A 19686-nucleotide genomic window follows, 5' to 3' on the forward strand; every position below is an offset into this window, starting at 1 on the left:
GCATTAGCATTATCTGTGTCTGGAGGACTAATGTGATTACTTATGACCTAGCAGCACTTAGCAAGGCTTGGATTACCAACATAGGGAGAGTTTCCCCTGCCCCACCATCTAGATCCAATGTAATTCTCTGTGATGCTGGCAATGTGCTGTACCAATAAAGTAGCCATTAGCTACATATGGTTATTGAGGACTTGAAATGTGGACAGCGTGAATGAGAAACCCACTTTTCATCTTATTTAATCAGTTTCAATACCTCCTAGTGACTAGTGGCTAACCTACTGGACACGTCAGCTCTAGAACTTGCCTCTACCGGTGAGCAATCTTTACGTTCATCCGTGTCCTCTTTTCCACCTGTGAAGGAATTTTTCTAACCTAAGAAGTAACCTTCACTGATTCAACGCATCAGAACTTTAAATGATCCCAACCCCTTTTTTTCTTTAGTGTGTTCGTTGTGACACTTCAAGAACTGGCGTGAGAAACAGGATCCATGTGAAACTCAACATCTCGGTCAGTCGCACAGGACAAAGTGAGTCATACATCAAATGACATGAAATCATCCCACAAGAAATGCTGATTGCGTCCCTGCCTCGTGAAGCACCGTCTGGAGGGATGGTAGGGGACGCAAACCAACCGCCCCGACAGGCGTGGCAACAAAGTGAGCAGCGCGCCGGGCGGTCCGGGCAAGCCTCCTTCGGGCCGAGACAAGGCAAGGCTGCCAGCCTCCCCTCCCACGCCGGCCGCCTCCGCACGGGCTCGCGTGCAAGTGAGCATGGCCTGTCCCGGTCCCCAACCCTAACAACACTAACGGCGTGCCGGTGTACAAACTGAGAGAGCTGTTTCCCCCGACCGACTTCCACCCACGCCCCCGGGACAATTACTCCTCCTGCCTTGTCCGCTAGAAGCCGGCCCGCCGCGGCTTCTCCGGACCCCGCCTCTGAACCACGCCCCCCAGCAGCTCGTTGCTCAAGATCCCCGTACAAAATGGCGGCTGGGCCTGGAGAACCAACCATAGAGACGCCCACCTTCCGCGGAGAGCGCGCCGACCTCTTAAGGACGCCCGCGCCTCCCTGAGAGGCGTGCCGACGTCGTCTTCCGGCGGAGACGAAACAGCGGGCGCCGCCGAGGGCCCTTCTAGGAGAGCAGCGAGCAGTCTCGGTGGTGCCGGGTCATCCGAGCCGTGTCACGTGGCTGGCGAAAGCAGTCGCGGAGGCTGGGGGGAGGAGAAATGGGCGGGAGGACTGGGGGATAGCTTGAGACCCGACGACGACGGGGTTGTCATGGAGCCGCGGGGCCGGGCTCGCGCATGCGCCACTCTACTCGCGGGTCGTCCGGTCGCGGAGCGGCGACCCCGATCCTAGGTGAGAAAAGGAGGGCTGAGGGTGAAGGGGGAGGGTTTGGGCGAGGAGCGTGGGAAAAGGAAGTGGGAGTAGGGGAGAGAAGAAGGGAAGCAAGGTAGGCAAGAGGCAGAGCCGGGACTTTCGGGGGACAGAGGGCCAAATGATGGGAGCAGGGGGTGGTGCGTTCCTCCCCCATTTAGTTGGTCGGTTTTGCTGCGAGGGTCAGGACTGCGTGGCAGAGGAGGTCGCGGGTGAGGAGGGGGCTGTGTGTGGGGAGCAATCGGGGTAAGACTGTTAGGGCGGGTGAGCCCTGGTCTAGCCCTGGGGGCAGCAGTCGGCTGGGCATCCCGGCGGGGGAGCGCCTGGAGGCCCGCCGTGCTGGGAGCAGAGGGGCAGGGAATGGGCAGGTGAGTGGGCGCGGGTGCTGGTAACCCTGTGAGGGTCCTGGGCCTCCCGTTTGGGGATGAGGGGTAGTGCTCTGTCTGGGCCCGGGGCACAGGTGTGCTGTCTTTTTCAGAGACTTGCTGTCACCCACTTTACTGGTTCTTTCCCCTGGGTGACCAGCTTGCCAGGCGTGGTGCCAGGGGGTGGGGAGGTGGGAGAGAAGGTGGGCATTGCCAAGTAAGGAGTTAGTGGTTAGTGTGGGCGGGTTCAGAGGAGCTCTGATCCAGGCCCAGGGCACAGGCCGCAGCCAGGTTCCCTGTTATTGCCCAAGTCCTGGCAGTAAGCGTTGCCTGGGCGTTTGCCCTGGGAGGCTGGTGGTATGCCAGTCACAGCACAGTCCTAGGGTCTGCCCAGTTCTGCCCTGCTGAGCTGGCAGGCTGGTGGATGCCTGGAGGGCTCTCCTGCTGTCTGGCACAGATGTATCGTGGGCTGGTGCGAATGGGGGGTGGGTGGGCACTGTTAACTGTGAACCCTTCTCCAAGCAGGGGATTTGAGGAAGTTCTCTAATCTTATCTCCTCTTTGAAAGAGGAGAGTGGAGTTTGCCATACCAGGTTCCAAACAGAGGACATTGTATGTTCAGGATCTTTGACATGAATTTGCAGCCAAGCTGGAGCATGGAAATGGATGTGAAGGGGAAGATGAATATTAGAGATTTAGGTAGATGGGGTTTTTTTCCTCCTTTGTTAAAAAATCCACAGACATTCCCCCAGAATGGTATCTCCGAATATGCAGACCAAGAGAAAATGACTTCAGAGAAAACCTAGTAATGTATTTATAATTCCTAGTAATGTATTTATAATTCCAGCAATTACTCATGGCTTTCTGGGTGGTAAGGTCTTAATTTTCTATGGCCTTGTCACTTTACTGTATTTAAGCCTCTGCTTCGGCTTTCACCTCACACCTCTGTCCATGCATGCCTGTTAAACACATGACACATTTTTTTTTTTTTTTTAATTTACATTTATTTTTGGCTGTGTTGTGTCTTCGTTTCTGTGCGAGGACTTTCTCCAGTTGTGGCAAGCGGGGGCCACTCTTCATCGCGGTGCGCGGGCCTCTCACTATCGTGGCCTCCCTTGTTGTGGAGCACAGGCTCCAGACGCGCAGGCTCAGTAGTTGTGGCTCACGGGCCTAGTTGCTCCGCGGCATGTGGGATCTTCCCAGACCAGGGCTCGAACCCATGTCCCCTGCATTAGCAGGCAGATTCTCAACCACTGCGCCACCAGGGAAGCCCACATGACACATTTTTAAAAGAACTTGAGCTCTCAGGAAAGTTGCCAAGTATCTAAAAGGAGAGATCTGTGAGCAGCATTTCAGATCCTTCCCTTGTACACCTTGGGTCTCCTTTTTCTCGTAGGCCTAAATCTCCATAGAGATTGTGGATTAGACCAACCTCTAATTTGGTTGCTGGATTTACCCCTGAGGTTTCAGCTTAGAATAAGGGGTGGATGAGATACCTGTTTCCTGCAGGAGACCAGACCTGGACCCGAGGTGACCATGGTGTTTGGAAATGCAGACTCTTGACCTTCAAGGTGTTCAGGTATTTTGGTGACAGCTCAGCTGCTAGGGCTGTCAGCAAGACTCAGCACGACAGAAGAGTTGTTGGAATTTATTATTCTGTGAGTACCTCACACATTAATTGTTGGGCGCTGAGGTTGCAAAGATGAAAAGACAACCCTTGAGGTTGAAGAGACGAACAGATAATTAGACTCTAATGTAAGAAGTGCATAAATAGAAGAACCAAGTGCTGTGGAGCACTTGTTAGAATTTTATCTTATACCTATTTACGTAAACCTCTAGATTTATTGATTCACTTTCCATTGTGAGTTTTAGTGTATATTGTTCTCTGTGGGAACCTTTTGGACAGTGTGTTACATGTGTGCTTGTAAGAGGCCCATTTCGGGTCAGTCCAAGCTTAACTTGGAGTCCTAATGCAGAGTTAGGCTCGTGAGGATCTAAGATGTTTGTAAGGCAGTTGTAGTGGTTTCCAGTTTGTGCCAGGGAGCAGAGATGGCACAGTGGGTATGAGCTTGGTAACCCATTTTCAACCCCTGGTCAGCTTATGAGCATCCAACTTTATTGTAAAATAATACTGAAGAGGCAAAAAAAAATCTTGAGGTTTTCAAACTTCGCTATTGGTGTGGCCCTGGGTTTGAGAGCACCAGTAGTAAATGCCATCACTCTGCCTCTCTCTTGTCGAGGGCCTCGTCTGGTGCTGTGTATGAATGGGTCTGTTGTTCACTGGCTAATTGACGTCCTCAGCATCACTCCCAGGAGGGAAGTGCCTCTTTCAGGGAGAATAGGTCAAGTTGGCACGTAGCCCTTCATTCTCTTTCCCACTTGAACTTCCCTGGGACACTAAGACTATCTGCTGCTTGAAGAGAACTTTACTTAGGACAGAGGCTTCCACATCCAAAGCACTCAGTTTACTATTCTAAAGTAGATTATGTGCATTCTTTATTTCCAGTTGCCACCAATTCCCCAGGATCTAAAATTTTAGCATCTGTTCTCCTTTTAACGTCAACGTTTCAGCATTTTGATTCCACAACCAATATTGTCCTATTCTCAGATGAGCCAGATAAATTCCTGTGTATTTTCTGTAGCTCCATTGACTACACTTTAATAACAGTAGCAAGACCTTGTTCATTGTCTTGTCACAAGGATTGTAGAAGTTGGAGTGCTTTATCTAAAATGCCTGTGTAATAATCCATTTCATAAGATAATGTGAAACTTTGTCAAGGTCTTAATTAGTTGCAACTAACATGAGCTATCTTCCTAATCTAAGTCAATAGTAGGGTCAGACTTGAATTAAGTCTAATTGCCCGTCCACCACCGATGTTTGCTTCCATTTTTGAAAGAGCCCTCTATTCACTTTCAGACAGTATTATTTCAGGAAAATGAAGCTATGTACATTTGTTGGGTTTCATACAAAAGGATCCTGATTTAACTAGAGATAGTTTTACATTTTATTCTGCTTTTTAAACTGGATTGTCCATGCTGTCAAACTTCATAGCCGTCCAGTAGAGAGATGTGCTTTTGCATAGTGCCATGCAAGATGTGACAGGGCCATTGTTTATCTTTCGTGCACATCGTACTAAACGTGCTCTGTCAAAGAGTGCTTGGTTGACATGGGTTGAGTGGGGAAGCCAGTCCCCTTAAATGAGTTAGATATGGTACAAAATAATTTTTACTTGGAACTGAGTTTAAAATTCTGATCAGTGTGCATTCCCTTTAGTCCACTTCTACTGTATGCAAAAGTATGAGCAAGAGGGTTTCGCAGGGATGCCTGTAAACCTCCTTGTCTTCTGTTTAATTTTATATTGAATCCCTCCTCTGCTTCCGGAGTGGTTAATGTTCTTCCCTAGATCCTGTATTAGCAGCAATGTTCACACTCGGCATTTTCAGGGTATTTCAGATACAGTGCTGTTTGGCAGGGGGCCATGTTTCTCTCTACTCAGAAGGACAAATGGATGGAGTCGAGAATGGATTGTGAACAAAAACGCCACTCACTGGGTGTTGCTTAAACCTACTATCTTAGTCCATGTGGGCTGTCATAACAAAATACCGCAGACTGGGTAGCTTATACGCCACAGAAATTTATTTCTCACAGTTCTAGAGGTTGAAAGTCCAGTCTCAGGGTGCCAGCACGGTCCAGGGAAGGCCCTCTTCCAGGTCACAGACTTCTCACTGACTGCGGTGGAAGGCGCTGGGAGCCTCTCTGGAGCCTCTTGTAAAGCTCTAATCCCATGAGGTGAAGCCCTCATGACTTAAGCCCCACCTCCTAATACCATCATCTTTGGGGGTCAGGATTTCATATATGAATTTTGGGGGGACACAAACATTCAGACTATCGCACTTTGCAGTTCCATTATTATTACTGTTTTCCCTGTTGGTCCCCTGTTCTCTTTATCCCTGCAGTATCCTTACAGCTGGCATCCCTTGGCGATTCAGAGGGCCTTGTTAAAATATCTTGAAGGGCTCGTTGCTCCCATACTTTGCACTGTTAGCCTAGTTCTGGATCTACTTTGGACTAGCTGTGTGTCACTGGATCAAATCTAGGCTTCTTTCCAGGAAGTGGGCGACCAGGTCTGTTTGATTCACTCTAAACCCCCATTCCTAGCACGATGCCTGGTTCATAGCAGGCACTTGATAAATATTTTTATTTATTTATTTATTTTAAATTATTTATTTATTTATTTTTGGCTGCGTTGGGTCTTCGTTGCTGCGTACGGGCTTTCTCTAGTTGTGGCGAGCAGGGGCTACTCTTCGTCGCAGTGCGCGGGCTTCTCATTGTCGTGGCTTCTCTTGTTGCGGAGCACGGGCTCTAGGCGCACGGGCTTCAGTAGTTGTGGTGCATGGGCTCAGTAGTTGTGGCGCACGGGCTCAGTAGTTGTGGCTGACAGGCTCTAGAGTGCAGGCTCAGTAGTTGTGGTGCACGGGCTTAGTTGCTGTGCGTCATGTGGGATCTTCCTGGACCAGGTCTTGAACCCGTGACCCCTGCATTGGCAGGCGGATTCTTAACCACTGCACCACCAGGGAAGTCCAATAAATATTTTTAAATGACTGAATGTAACTTATCTGAGCCTCAACTTCCTCCTCTGAAAAATGGGATAGCAACTGAGGAGGACATTGTGAGGCTCAAGGAAAGAACCTTAACAGCAATAATGTTATGGGCGTTTGTGGAATCAAAGCACTATTATATATGGTCTTATGTGTGCATAGAAGTGCTTTTTAAGCCAAAATGTAGCATGCATATATAAGGAGTTGTTTTTACTCTGTTCACTACCTCATCCAAAGAAGTGGAAAGTTAATTTGAGAAACTACACTCTGGGAGGTGGCAGAAAGTCCGGGGCCTGCAGATGTATCCTGGGAAGCAAGCCTGGTCCGAGGTGGGCATCCCCTCTGCTTTCCTCCCTCAGGGAGCATTCCAGAAAGCCTAATCAAATGTGTCTTTGTTAGCAGTTTACAAAGCTTCCACTGAGAAAGTGGTTTGTGTGCTTTGCATTTGTAATGGAATTAGAGGGCAGTGAGAGGACAGTGAACCTCCTTTTGGGTGGAAACCATTCTACTGTTGAGTAAACTTGTAGCCTTTGTCAGCTGAGACCGCTGAGAAAGTGCACACACAGCAAGTGGGCGCACCGGTGTTCTTTGCCCTTAGTTTACTCACCATTTGCCTCACCTGTCTCAGCTCTTCAGGCAATGACTTCTTATGTGATTGTTTTTCACAGGGCAGTCCAGATGAAAAGAGTACTGATGAATGCACTTCCAGCCCAGTAAAACATGGAGAGGAAGAACCCATCCAGAGAGGGCTCTAGAAGGCTCTCAGCCAAACTAAGCAAAGGCCCAGAGATGAAAAAAGTGTCTCGTCAACTCGGCATGGCAGCTGCTGAATCAGATAAGGACTCTGGATTTTCAGGTTAAAAATACCTTATCATTTCTACATTGTAATGAATGATTTGCCTGAAAAACGTCCTCCGTAAAAACTCATTTGTGTGATAAGGATGGGAAGATTTCACCCACAGGAGAAATAGTTTTCTGATCTCTTCAAATGGTAATTCTGTTGCCATATGGCGGGGTACTCATCCCAGTCATGGTGGGGTTAGTTCTGAAGGAATGATTTGACATCTTTTTTCCACTTAGACTCTCAACTTTAAATCTTATATTTCCAACTGTGGCAAGTGGTTACTGGAAAAATATATTTAAATACTCATAATTCTATTGTCTTACCTCCTTTTTCATAGGAATAGTTACATTCTAGGGAAGAAAACCTGCATGTTGTCACCACATATAACAAATTAAACAAAAGTAGTATATAATTTGTTAAGATAACTTTTTTGCTGAGAAAGTATTTGCTGTGTTTAAAAACATTTCCCCCCATAACCCATCCCTGCCAGTATTTGTGCCTTTTGTATTTGGACTATGAGCCTCCTGGCCCAATTCCAAACTTGAGTATCTGTTAGAGACGAGAAAGCAAGACAGTTTTCCTTATTGGTTTGTCTTATACTTCATCTGAAAGGACTAGTTGCATACCCAGTAAATCTTTTAATTTTGTGCCGAGGCTTTTTTATTTCCAGGTCTGAGAGTAGTGGCTTAAATATGGCTCTAGTGTCAACATTTTGGCCCAGGGGATGCAGAGGGGTGATGCCGGGGGATTCTGGCTGGGTTAGCATCCTGAGAGTGGAGCCCTCTCCTGGAGAAAGGTTTATATTATCCAGCCCACAGAGACTTACCAGTCCACCGTGTTGATTTATTAATTTGTAGTGAGAAATGCAGCTGTTAGGAAAACTAGAACTCTATCATCCTTAGATTGGTGTATTTTCTCCCTGTAGGTATGCTGCACGGGAAGCCAAATTATAAATAGACTGTTGCTCAGAGGAACAGAGCACCGTCCTAGGGATTCGAATAAGGACAGTTAGGGAAGGGAGGGTAGGTTTATAGCCCTTTGGGTTTTTCTTCTCAATCTTTTTTTTTTTTTTTTTTTTAATTTATTTATGGCTGTGCTGGGTCTTCGTTTCTGTGCGAGGCCTTTCTCTAGTTGTGGCAAGCACGGGCCACTCTTCATCGCGGTGCGCGGGCCTCTCACTATCGCGGCCTCTCTTGTTGCGGAGAGCACAGGCTCCAGACGCGCAGGCTCAGTAATTGTGGCACACGGGCCCAGTTGCTCCGTGGCATGTGGGATCTTCCCGGACCAGGGCTCGAACCCGTGTCCCCTGCATTGGGAGGCAGACTCTCAACCACTGCACCACCAAGGAAGCCCCCTTTTCTCAATCTTCTAGCAATTGTTTCCCAAGCTTGCCTCATCATAAGGCTCATCTGAGGCATTTGTTAAAAATACTGATCACCAGACCCCTCTTCTGGAGACTGTGATATTGAGGGTCTGGGGGAGGACCTGGAATGTGAGTTTTATATTTTTACAAGTGTCTCTGGTGATTCCTGTGATCAGACAGGTTTGGGAAACTTTGCAGGCCTAGTGTCTTTTTTCTTCTTTCTTTTAATATCGTGTTTGGTTTTTGTCTGTTTTTCATATCATGAAGGTAATACATGCTCATGGTAGAAGCTTAGAAATTTAGGTACATGCAAAGAAGGAAACAAACATTAACCATAATCTCACCCCCTGTTATTCTCAATACTGTGGCCATTTTGGTACTTCTTCCAATAACTTCAGTTCTGTCAGGCCAGCTGTTCTGTAGCACGTCCCAAAGTCTGGATAGTTTTTCTGAAAGTTTCCTATTCTCTATGCAGAAGTGCCTTAAGAAGTATTGTGCTGTTCAGACATAAGGCAGTATCAAAATTCATACTCAAATTCACTATGCTCCAGAAAGTGGCCCGTGAATACCTTCAGCCACATCTGGGCCAGGTGCCAGTGGTTTCGTCACTGCCTGAGTTATCGTTCCAGTTACCTTGGGATGTGATGTAATTTGCAATTATTAATTAGCTGCAGTCCATATTGAGATTTTTCCCATTGTCCCAATAGTGGCCTTTATAATTGTTAGTCTTTTTGTATATTTGTTTGTTTTGGGTCCAGAACCCAGTTGAAGGCTGTGCATTTCATTTAATTGTCCTTGTCTTTTTTTTTTTTTAATTTTAAAATTTATTTATTTATTTAATTTTTGGCTGCGTTGGGTCTTTGCTGCGCTGGCTTTCTTTAGTTGTGACGAGCTGGGGCTACTCTTCGTTGTGGTGCGTGGGCTTCTCACTGCGGTGGCTTCTCTTGTTGCGGAGCACAGGCTCTAGGCGCATGGGCTTCAGTAGTTGTGGCACGTGGGCTCAGTAGTTGTGGCTCGCGGGCTCTAGAGCACAGGCTCAGTAGTTGTGGCGCACAGGCTTAGTTGGTCCACGGCATGTGGGATCTTCCCGGACCAGGGCTGGAACCAGTGTCCCCTGCCTTGGCAGGTGGATTTTTAACCACTGTGCCACCAGGGAAGCCCTGTCCCTGTCTTTTAAATCTTATTTAGTCTAGACCAGCTCCCTCGTCTTCCCGTTCTTTTTTTTGGAACATTGTCGTCTTTAAAGGAGTTAGGCCTGTTGTTTTGTAGAATGTTTCACACTGGATTTCTCTGATAGCTTCCCCATTATCAGAAATAGGCTAAACATTTTTTTAATAGAAAACTAAATTTTTGATGTTACATCCTTCTCATTGCAACACATAAGGTGACTCCTAAGTGTGTCTTATTCTTGGTGACACTCTGATTAAAGGAGTAGGTGTATACCAGATTTCTTTATTGCAAAAGTACTCTTTTCTCTTTGGAATTAATGAGCAATTTATGGGATGATACTTTGAGATCGTGTGACTATCCTGTTCCCCAACAAACTCTTGACTAGTGATTTTAGCATCCATTGATGATCCTTGCCTGAACCAATTACAACATTTGTGGTTTGAAAATGGTGATCTAATTCTATCATTCCTTGTACATTTTATTAGCTGACAGCCTTCTCTAAAGAAGTACTTCTCTCCTCTGCCCCCTTTTTTGAGCATCATTGTGGATTCACGGAATTTTTTTGTGATTTTGTTTGTCAATCCATTATCATTATTCTTTTTGATACTCAAATTGTCCCACATTTGGTCAGTGGGAGTCCCTTCTAGGTGGCGCCTGTGTCTTTGACATGTCCCCATTTGTGTTGGAGCACTTCCTTGCTTTCTGGGACAGTAAGATGTCCAGGCTCATCTTGCACCTTCCCTGCCAAAGATATCAGCCATTTCTCCAAGGAGCCCTGGTTTCCTTTTTGTGCAGAATGGCATTTAGAAACCAAGATACATGTACAAGGTACGCACTTTTCTTCTGAAGTCCTTTGTTTCTGGCCTAATAGTTCTTAACTAGAGGTGCACATTTGGATTACTTGTAGTGCTTTGTGAAAATAACACGTGCTTGGACACCAGATAAATCAATTCAGTAGAGTGAGGGGAAGACCCCAACACCAGTAATTTCTAAAAAGCATCTTTGGAGAATCTGATTAAATGCAAGTGTTGACAGTTGCTCTCTTCTAAATTATAGTCACATTCCAGTCCTGCCTCATCCAGACGACTCTGAGATTCTTGATGAGCATTTAGGGTATTCCCAGACTCCTCACTGGCAGGGTTACTGCAGTCTCTTGGCTTACTCCAGCAGGGAGCTAATTAAGCCCTTTCTGTATGGATTTCACTTAGAGCAGCCTTCTTTTCTTTGTGGCGGAGAGTATCTTTCCATCACCCATTGTGCAGAACCCCCAGTGGGCACACTCAGCATGCATTTAGGACACTAACAAAGGAGGTGCTTAACTGGGTGGAGGAGGAAAACAAAGAAAGACACATTGTAAACCTCATCTTGGTGAACTTATCCAGAATTTTACAATTAGAAAACTTAGGAGGAAGCTATTTTAATTTCAGCGTGGAGGTAAGTCTTGAGGTTTTATAGGTTGGTTTTGTTTTTGTTATTATTGTTACATCATGTAGTGCCCAGAGCCTCTAAAGGTCTTATTAATCTTGCCCCAAGTCACACGCACACTCCTCTTCCCTTTCAACAACAGATTCTTAAGAGTGATGAGCTAACTATGAAGGCTTTACCCACTTCTCCTGTAGACTGGTGACGGTTACTTTCTCATGAACCCAAATGGATGCAGGCTTTTGTCTGTAACAGAGTTAGAAGGGAAGTCAGCTGTCCTAGGGCAGTGATTCTCAATCTTTTGGGGTGGGAGGGATAATTATGGCTCCCATTGAGAATCCAGTGAAAGTTAAAGACCTACTCCTCAGAAAAATTCACAAAAACACGTATCGCAAATGTTCCATTCCGTTTCAAGGGGTCCATGGCTCCCCAGGAGGACTGGTTAAGAGCCTGAGTGAACTGACCATTTTTCTGCCCACCAGATGGGAGCTCTGAATGCCTGAGCTCGGCAGAGCAGATGGAGTCTGAGGACATGCTGAGCGCCTTAGGCTGGAGCCGAGAAGACAGGCCAAGGCCGAGCGCCAAGCCTGCGAGCGGTGCCTTCCCAACACTGGCCCCCATGGTTGTCATGAAGAACGTGCTGGTCAAACAGGTGAGGAGGACTGAGCTCTCGTAACTTCTTTGCACACTAGAGTTTCTGAGCTTCCTGTGCACAGAGCTTCTCCCTCTCTGCCAAGGAGAGATGTGAGAAGCAGACCACCGGCACCACACCAACACGTGCTTCTGTGCTGGGAAGAGGTTGTGTCCTTTCAACTACTGACGGTGTTTGAAAAAGGAATACAAGAGTCATCACATGTGTTCTCATTTTCCAGACAGTAAGACTATTTTATTTCTGTATCCCTAGTTTGTCCAAAGTGATCTGGAATACTTTAGTCATGTTTAAAGGAACCAAGCAGAAATGTCCTAACTTCTATAGTGCATTCTAAGATATGACAGAATTTAAGGTAGAAACAAGAGGATCTCTTTTTAATTTGACTGAGACTTTTAGAAATATTTTTTTGAGAAGTAGAGGCAATTTCCCTGTTTCTCGTGTTACATTCTGAGCACTTTCTTAGTAATCAGCCTAAGCTATGTCATTAGTGAGAAAGGAGCTCTTTGGGTTAGGTATGGCTATACCAGCAGACTCCACACAGCATTGTTGAGGAATTGAAAAATAACCCTGTTTCAGGCTTTCTTATATAACTATGCAAATTATGTGATTATTGTCTAGATAGGAAAGAAAAGAAGATGTAGATAAAAATCTAAGCTAAGCCCCAGTGTTTGAAACAAACAACTCAATCACATGAACTTAAAGAACATGTAACCTTACCCTACTTTGCTCTAAAGTAGATCAGTCCTCGAGTGGGCCCGTTGATGAGGTTACTCAAAGCTAGTGAAGTTTGAAATCTGGCTGCTGTATGTTGTTGACCTTCCCCCCTTAGGTAGAAGAACGTGGCTGTAGCCTGACAGGAGACCTTAATGTCTTAACTATTACCTAGTTATTGCTGAACAACACAAACTGATTTTCAACAAGGCAACCTGGTGAGTTGGGAAAAAGAATTTGCAGATATTTGCTTGGCAGATCACATCTCAGCTGGAAGCACAGCTCTCCTCACTGAAGTGAGGCGAGAGAATAAAGACATGAAATGGAGCCCAAATGAGATTGTCCAGGCCCCACCAGTGCTTCTCGGGGCTTCCTGTCTCCTGCTCTTTCCTCCCTGCCTTCCTCTCTGGCCCCCTGGTCACTCTTTCTTAGGCATCTTCGTTGATTGTTGTGGGCGAGGCTGGCAGCTCCAGAGGGCTGAGAACAGCCCGCAGTTGCAGGGTGAGTAGGTGGGCCCAGCAGAGCCATCTTCTTCAGGACAAAGGCCCACTGGGAAGGCTGCTGGGCTTGATCAGGAGACAGGAGGCTTGGGGGCAGACTGACCTGATGGAGGAGTCTAGGAGTTTTGTTTTCTCACATATGCTAGAATCCAGCACATTCCAAATTTAAAAGCATTATACACTTTTTAAAATCTCTGCTTATTGCATAATGTCTTAGTTATTGCTGCTTGGTTTTAGGATTTTTCTTTTGAGGCTCTGATTCCAGTTCTGTCACCAGACTGCGTGATCTTACACACAATTACTTACTTAATCACTGTGAACTTCATTTTCCTCATCTTTAACATGAGGCTAGGATTGATTCTAGAGATCCTATCCAAGACCCTATGATTCTGAGATCCTATCCAAGTCTAAAATCTTGTCTGGTATTCCCTCAGGTGATTTCAATAAGAATGGTACCTTGTAAAATCTAAATTAGAACAAATAAGCTAAGTATCTAAGTGGGCATAACAATAGCATTAGGAAGAATAATCCAGCGAAATCACCTTGGGAAAGCAACGAGTTAGGTATTTTCTGGATCCATTTGCCTTGTAGGTCAACCCTTATGGCATGAGTGAGCAGGGGGACAGCCTGAAGTTCTGCTCTTGACTGATCTGGACTAGGCTGATCTCTTCTTTGAAAGACCCCTGATTTTTGTATCTCCTCTGACGGGGGAGTGTGGTTGCTAGGCCCAGCATTGCTTGCTTATGGACATCCCAGAGTATATTTGAACACCAAGAGGGCTCCAGAATGGACTCTCCAGGTCATCCCAGCCTTTGCACAGGAGATGAACTGTAGTTGAACTTGGCCAAGAGTTCCTAAGCAGGTATCCAAGAAGCTGAAATGTATGCAAATCAGGTGCCGGTGTGGGAGCAGAGTCCATCGCTGTCCTCAGATAAATCACATGACTGCACTCAGGGTAAGAGCCTCTGTCAGGCTCTCTCTGCCTAGCCTCATCTACACTCATATCTTTGGGCCTGGGTTGGAATTGGACTGGCTTTTAAATATTAGAGACAAGTTCATGGAAAGTCCTTGTAATAAAGAGTCTGAGTCCATCTTTTAAATGAATAAATACATGAGAAAAGTAGCCATGCCCTTCTTTATTAGATTACTATCTGAATCAGTACTTTAATTAAAAAGTAAAATGTATAATTGAGGAGTAATAGAACAAAAGCAATGTAGCAGAACGGTTTGGATGGGTTTTAGAGTCAGAGGATGGAATCCTATCTGCACCACTTAGTAGCTTGGGGACTGAAAGCAAGTTATTTCAACTTCCTAAGCCTCAGTTTCCTGTTTGTGAAAGGAAATGATAACTACCTCATGGGATCATTATGGCGATTCAGTGAGACAACGCATGTGACACGTCACACACAGTGCTAGCCTGTGGTAAGCACCCGTACACGGTGGTTGTTCCTGCCTTGCAGAGCTTTGTGGTAGTCGGGCGTCATTGCCTTAAATACGGGGGCCCATGGACTCCTGACAATATGTAACTTTTTAATCAAAAGTTGTTTTCAGGTAAAAGAGGTTCCAGATGTAACTAAATGAAGGTAGACTGGTGTGAAGTCACTTTTATAGTATTGAGATTAGCACATTTTAACTTATGCCGGCAAATTGTACTATCCATTGTTTTTTTAAAAAAAAATTTTTTTTTTAATTAAAAAAATTTTTTTTAATTTTAATTAATTTATTAAAAAAATTTTTTTTGTCACATTGCACGATATGTGGGATCTTAGTTCCCCCTCCAGGGATCGAACCCGCGCCCCCTGCAGTGGAAGCGTGGGGTCTTAGCCACTGGACCACCAGGGAAGTCCCCTGTCCATACTTTTATTGCCTTCCTTGTGACCTTAACTATGTCACTACTTCACCTTCCTACAGTTTCTTTTTCTCGAGTGATAGCACTTGAATAAAGATAGCTATTTCCTCCAGTTTTCCCTTAAGCAAAAAAATACATGATGTCAGACCCAAATGTAGTTTTAAGCCACACCTCCAGTCATGTTAAGAAGGGCTACCCCGTGTGTGAGGGAAGCTCGGTACTTACATCTGAGCGTTTGCTTTGCCTCTTGGACAGCTGCAGGTGACACGTCGTGTGCTGCTCTTTTCCTTTGCTTTTTCCTTCAGGGCGGCAGCTCGCCGCAGCTCCAGTCGTGGTCTGTGCAGCCCTCCTTTGAAGTGATCTCAGCACAGCCCCAGCTCTTATTCCTTCATCCACCCGTACCGTCTCCTGTCAGCCCGTGTCACGCTGCTGAGAAAAAGTCGGACTCCAGGAACTACTTGCCCATTCTCAACTCTTACACCAAAATAGCCCCACACCCAGGCAAAAGGGGCCTTTCCCTCAGCCCAGAAGAAAGAGGAGAAGGTGGAATGCAGAAGAAGATCTGTCCTGAGAGACTTGGGCCAAGCCTGTCTTCTAGTGAGTCGACCAAGACTGGTGCTGGCCCATCCGGGCCCCCGACTCCAGCGCCCCCCAGCACCAAGCTTGCCGAGGACTCAGCTCTTCAGGGTGTGCCCTGCCTGGTGGCAGGTGGAAGTCCACAGACGCTTCAGCCAGTGTCCAGCAGCCATGTGGCTAAAGCTCCCAGCCTGACCTTTGCTTCCCCCGCCAGCCCTGTCTGTGCGTCAGACAGTACCCTGCATGGGATGGAGAGCAACTCCCCGCTGTCCCCGCTGTCAGCTAGTTACAGCTCCCCTCTGTGGGCTGCAGAGCACCTCTGCCGCAGTCCAGATAGCTTTTCAGAGCAGCAGCAGAGCAAGCACAGGCGCTTTCAGAATACCCTAGTAGTCCTACACAAATCTGGTTTGCTGGAGATCACTTTGAAAACCAAGGAGTTGATTCGTCAGAACCAGGCAACTCAGGTGGAACTAGACCAGCTAAAGGAGCAGACCCGGCTATTTATCGAGGCCGCCAAGAGCAAGGCTCCTCAGGCTTGGGCCAAGCTGCAGGCGTCTTTGACATCAGGGTCAGGTCATACTGGCAGTGACCTAGAAGCATTCTCCGATCAGCCAGACATATAACATAGAAGGCATATTTTCCTGTTACTTGAGTGGTTCTTTTTAACTCTTTTACCGTTATCTACTCCTGTTTCCCAAAGCTTATGTAAGAGCTTTCCTTTTAAACTTAAACTGTTCAGCGGTTCACTTACGAAGCCACGTGCCAATACCTGGCTGCTGTCTTAACCTGTGGTCTGTGCACAGTTTACCTTTGTCTCCGTTCCACTGAGGACCTCAGATTTGGGTGTCCACGAGTCCCTCTTCCTTAGCCTGCAGGCACTTCGATGGATCACGGGGCAAAGCGGGAAAGATGCTTGTGGGGGGCCCTTCTAGCTGTCACTTCCCACCATCCCACTCACCGCCATCAGGGATGCAGTGACACAGACAAGCATACAGAGTGACACCTGCCAAGCCAGGGAGTCGGTGACATGAGGAGCCCTTCGTGGATCTTCCCTTGAAGGTCTCAGTCACAGAGGAAAATACAAGAGGAGGGTGTTTGCATTCCACGAGGCATTGTGCCATTTGGGGGAAACCTAAAATGCTTTCAGATGCTTTGGGCACACATTGGTCCTCGGATGCAAGCACTTAATCACTTAAAGCTTTGTTTCTTTAAACTCGAAAGTCAAGGGGAAAGGGTAGTACCATTAACTCGTACACTTTAATCATAAGCCAGATTTCTGTTAAACTGGTAGGTGAAATATTTCAGATTTGAAAAGTATGGAATGGATTTAGGACCATCTGGAGCTACAGTTGATGAACTGCTTTTTTGACTCAGAGTGTAAAGAAAGGAGAAATGGCTAGCATCTCTTGGTTGAGAGCTGGAAGATTCTGATAATTTATGCTTTTTACTCTCTCTTTCTTCTTTTGAAACAATGCAAAAGAAGATTTTCTTATATGTGAAAATCCTGAAAGAGAGCTTCATGGTTCCCGATTGTGTAATGCAAGTCAGCCCTCTGCTACCATCTTTTTTCCCCCTTTTTTTTTTTACAAAAGAGGAAAGAAATGATTATTAAGCTTGATAAACTTTGAATTAAAATCATCATAAGGTTATGACATTAAGTCCACAAAAAATTGGGAAACGTTCTTACCCATTTTCTTTCCACATCCAGAGTTTTCATTTGTCTTATGTCACAGTGATGTGGAGCAGAGTCTTCTGTGTTTCTTTCGTGCATTGGATTTGGCTGCAAAGCCAAAGGTGTAGTGGGTTATGTGAAGTCCATCTAGAAATGGAGAGTGTTATGAGAACTTGCAGATGACGCACACTCTTTCAGCCTCACTGTAAACTAGATTTCTAAGTAGTAAAGTTGCCAGCTTTTTATCCTCCCATTTAAAAATTTCATCCTCTTGAAAATCTTTGTACCAGTTACTTTAGTAAGAAATTCTGTATGACCAACTTCATCTTTTCTGCAAGGAAAATGTTCTTGAAGTTCTACCAAGGCCAGAAGCTAATGCTCATGTTTGCTAGGTAGTTGTAACTTGTAACATAGTTTTAAAATTACAAGGCTTCAGATTGCCTGCATTTTGTTCTCAAACATGTACAATTCAGATATGACCAATTTAGAAGTAAACAACTCAGTAAAATCTTTAGACTCTCCTGGTAAATGCAGAATTATTACCTGCCATTTGCTTTCTGAAAGATTTCAAAAATCAGAGCAAATGTGTCTTTAAGCAGACTCTGCTGCTTTTAATATTTTTCTCTTGGCCCACACCCTTTGCCTCTCCTGAATCTGTGTGGTGCTGCAGGAGCTCTGCTCTGCATGCCATGCTAGGAAGCTTCCTTTTTGGCAGAGTATGTTTGGCAGCAAAGCTCTAGAAACAGGTGCCTTCAGAACAGCCTGGGCACCAGTCATGAGTCTTACTGAGTCAAAAATCTGAACACACTTGCTGAGAACCAAATTTATTCCTTCAGAAAAACCCTCTGTGGAGCTGTATGCGTCTTGGACTCTTCTTCCTAGATTAAGGTTTGCATTCCCTCCTGTCAGGTAAAAGACGATGAAAGCCGTCATTGATCCTCACTGCTGAGAGACAGGGAGAAGCAGCAATCCACCCCCCCCCCGCCCCCGCCCCCAGCTCTTCTCTGATGTTGTAACTCAGTGTGGAAGTCTCTCTGGGCTCTTAGCATGGGTGCTCTTTACCTAGTGGAGCAGTAAGCAGATGAAGCCACTTAGAGAAGCTGGTCGTGGAAGGAGAGACCCACTGAGGCTAGCAGACATGTGGAGCCAGAAGCCAGATCGGCAAATGGAGGAACCTCGGAGTTGAAGGATCTCCGTTGGTTTCACAAGGCTGTAAGTAGTAATGGTTTTAGTGATGCGTGATTTGATCTGGTATGAAGTTCTGTGGCAAAGCTGCTGTTTTCTAAAAGCCATTCTTGGCTCAAACCAACCCTTAAGAGAAGTTTTGGCAGATTGTGTTGGCAGTATTGAAACATCTAGAAAAAGCTGCTGATTGAATTGGTTATGGGAATGGAGTTTGGTGACATTTGTAATTTATTACACTCATTGCTTTTTATCGATTGTGGTATTGTCTGACTTTACTATGATTCCTTCAGCAGAAAAGTAACTCTCGTGCATATATTGAAGTGTTTTTCCAGCTATGAATTCTTTAGGGTAGAGATTTATTTACCAAATGTGAATTCTTTTGAGGAAGTATGAAGTTTTGTAGAAATTGACTGTGAAATGTCAGAGAAAAATAAAAGTCACTTACTTGAAAACTATTTGGCCTTTGGGCTTTATAACTGCTTAAAATGCTAAGTGAGATCAAGAGTAAATGTTTGATTGATTTAGGTTTCATACATATGTACTCGTGTCATTTGGGGATACTGGGATTAGTTACTGAACTTGTGGAAATTCATTGTTCAGACAGACTCTCACCAGTGTGAACTTAAAGGAGATGCAGGCACTCTTAAGGCAAATGGATAGTCCAACTTTCCCTAGAGTCATGGAGGTTTATATTGGGTAGGTTGGGAGGAGAGAGAGGAGAATACAATCCAATGATTTCTTCCATCTGATAACGACACTTCCACAAACAGAAATTTTAAGTGACAGAACCACTACAGTTGTCTCCTGGGATAAACTAAAGCCATATCAAGTGAAGTTCTTTCTACCACAGAGAGGTCCTTAGCAAGTTCATCTCCAAGGCTTTTCCTTCATGCTTCTCCGAGTTGATTCCTAAGGCTCTGCTCCTCATCAAGGTTCACCTACAGAGTCTCAACAGGGAGATGTGTAGTCTTCCCTGCTCTCCGAGGTCAGTCAGGACACCCCTCCTGGGGTTTTTAAGTCACTGGGAAAATAAAAAGCTTATCATCATTTAAAGGCCTGTAGGGTTGCCATAGTCTAATTCCTACAGCATTATTTCTGTTCTACACAATTTTCTAAGTAACTTTTTAAAAGATGGCTGTAAGACCACTAAAACGAACAAAAATGAGTAAAGATGGCTAGAAGAGGCCCCTCCTGAAATAGAGAACCGCCCTCCCATAAGAGATGGAATCTAGAGACGCGAGAGCCACAGAGTGGATCCTGCAAGGCTTAGGAGAGCACTGTTATTGTCGTCCCTGGCCCTTGGACATGATTCCTGTACGTGGAAATACCTGCCCGTTGCAAACATGTCTGTTTAATCCTCGTCTTTTATGACATCATTGCAGATTGTAGCCTGGTGCGGTGGG

At 45.7% G+C, this 19686-nt stretch overlaps 2 protein-coding genes across 4 annotated transcripts in view; both read left to right on the forward strand.

Annotated features, from left to right (window-relative positions):
- The first annotated feature begins 662 nt into the window (after positions 1–662).
- CIPC (CLOCK interacting pacemaker) lies at positions 663–18738 on the forward strand. 3 transcript variants are annotated; one of them, XM_007184522.2, is made up of 4 exons: positions 663–1358; positions 7008–7195; positions 11621–11790; positions 15156–18738. In XM_007184522.2, the coding sequence occupies exons 2-4, from the start codon at positions 7060–7062 to the stop codon at positions 16047–16049; spliced, it is 1200 nt and encodes a 399-aa protein (XP_007184584.2). In that variant the 5' UTR covers positions 663–1358; positions 7008–7059; the 3' UTR covers positions 16050–18738. The 3 variants fall into 3 exon arrangements, with proteins under 3 accessions (XP_007184584.2, XP_057399001.1, XP_007184585.2); XM_057543018.1 differs by lacking the exon at positions 663–1358 and adding an exon at positions 1430–1452; XM_007184523.2 differs by lacking the exon at positions 663–1358 and adding an exon at positions 3250–3398.
- TMEM63C (transmembrane protein 63C) overlaps positions 18223–19686 on the forward strand; it is a 135863-nt gene continuing 134399 nt past the window's right edge. Inside the window, exon 1 of the mRNA XM_007184516.3 lies at positions 18223–18310. The gene's annotated coding sequence lies outside the window, so the exon portion shown is untranslated. The remainder of the gene's footprint in view (positions 18311–19686) is intronic.

Source organism: Balaenoptera acutorostrata, chromosome 3 (genome assembly GCF_949987535.1).
Source record: "Balaenoptera acutorostrata chromosome 3, mBalAcu1.1, whole genome shotgun sequence".
Classification (NCBI taxonomy): domain Eukaryota; kingdom Metazoa; phylum Chordata; class Mammalia; order Artiodactyla; family Balaenopteridae; genus Balaenoptera; species Balaenoptera acutorostrata.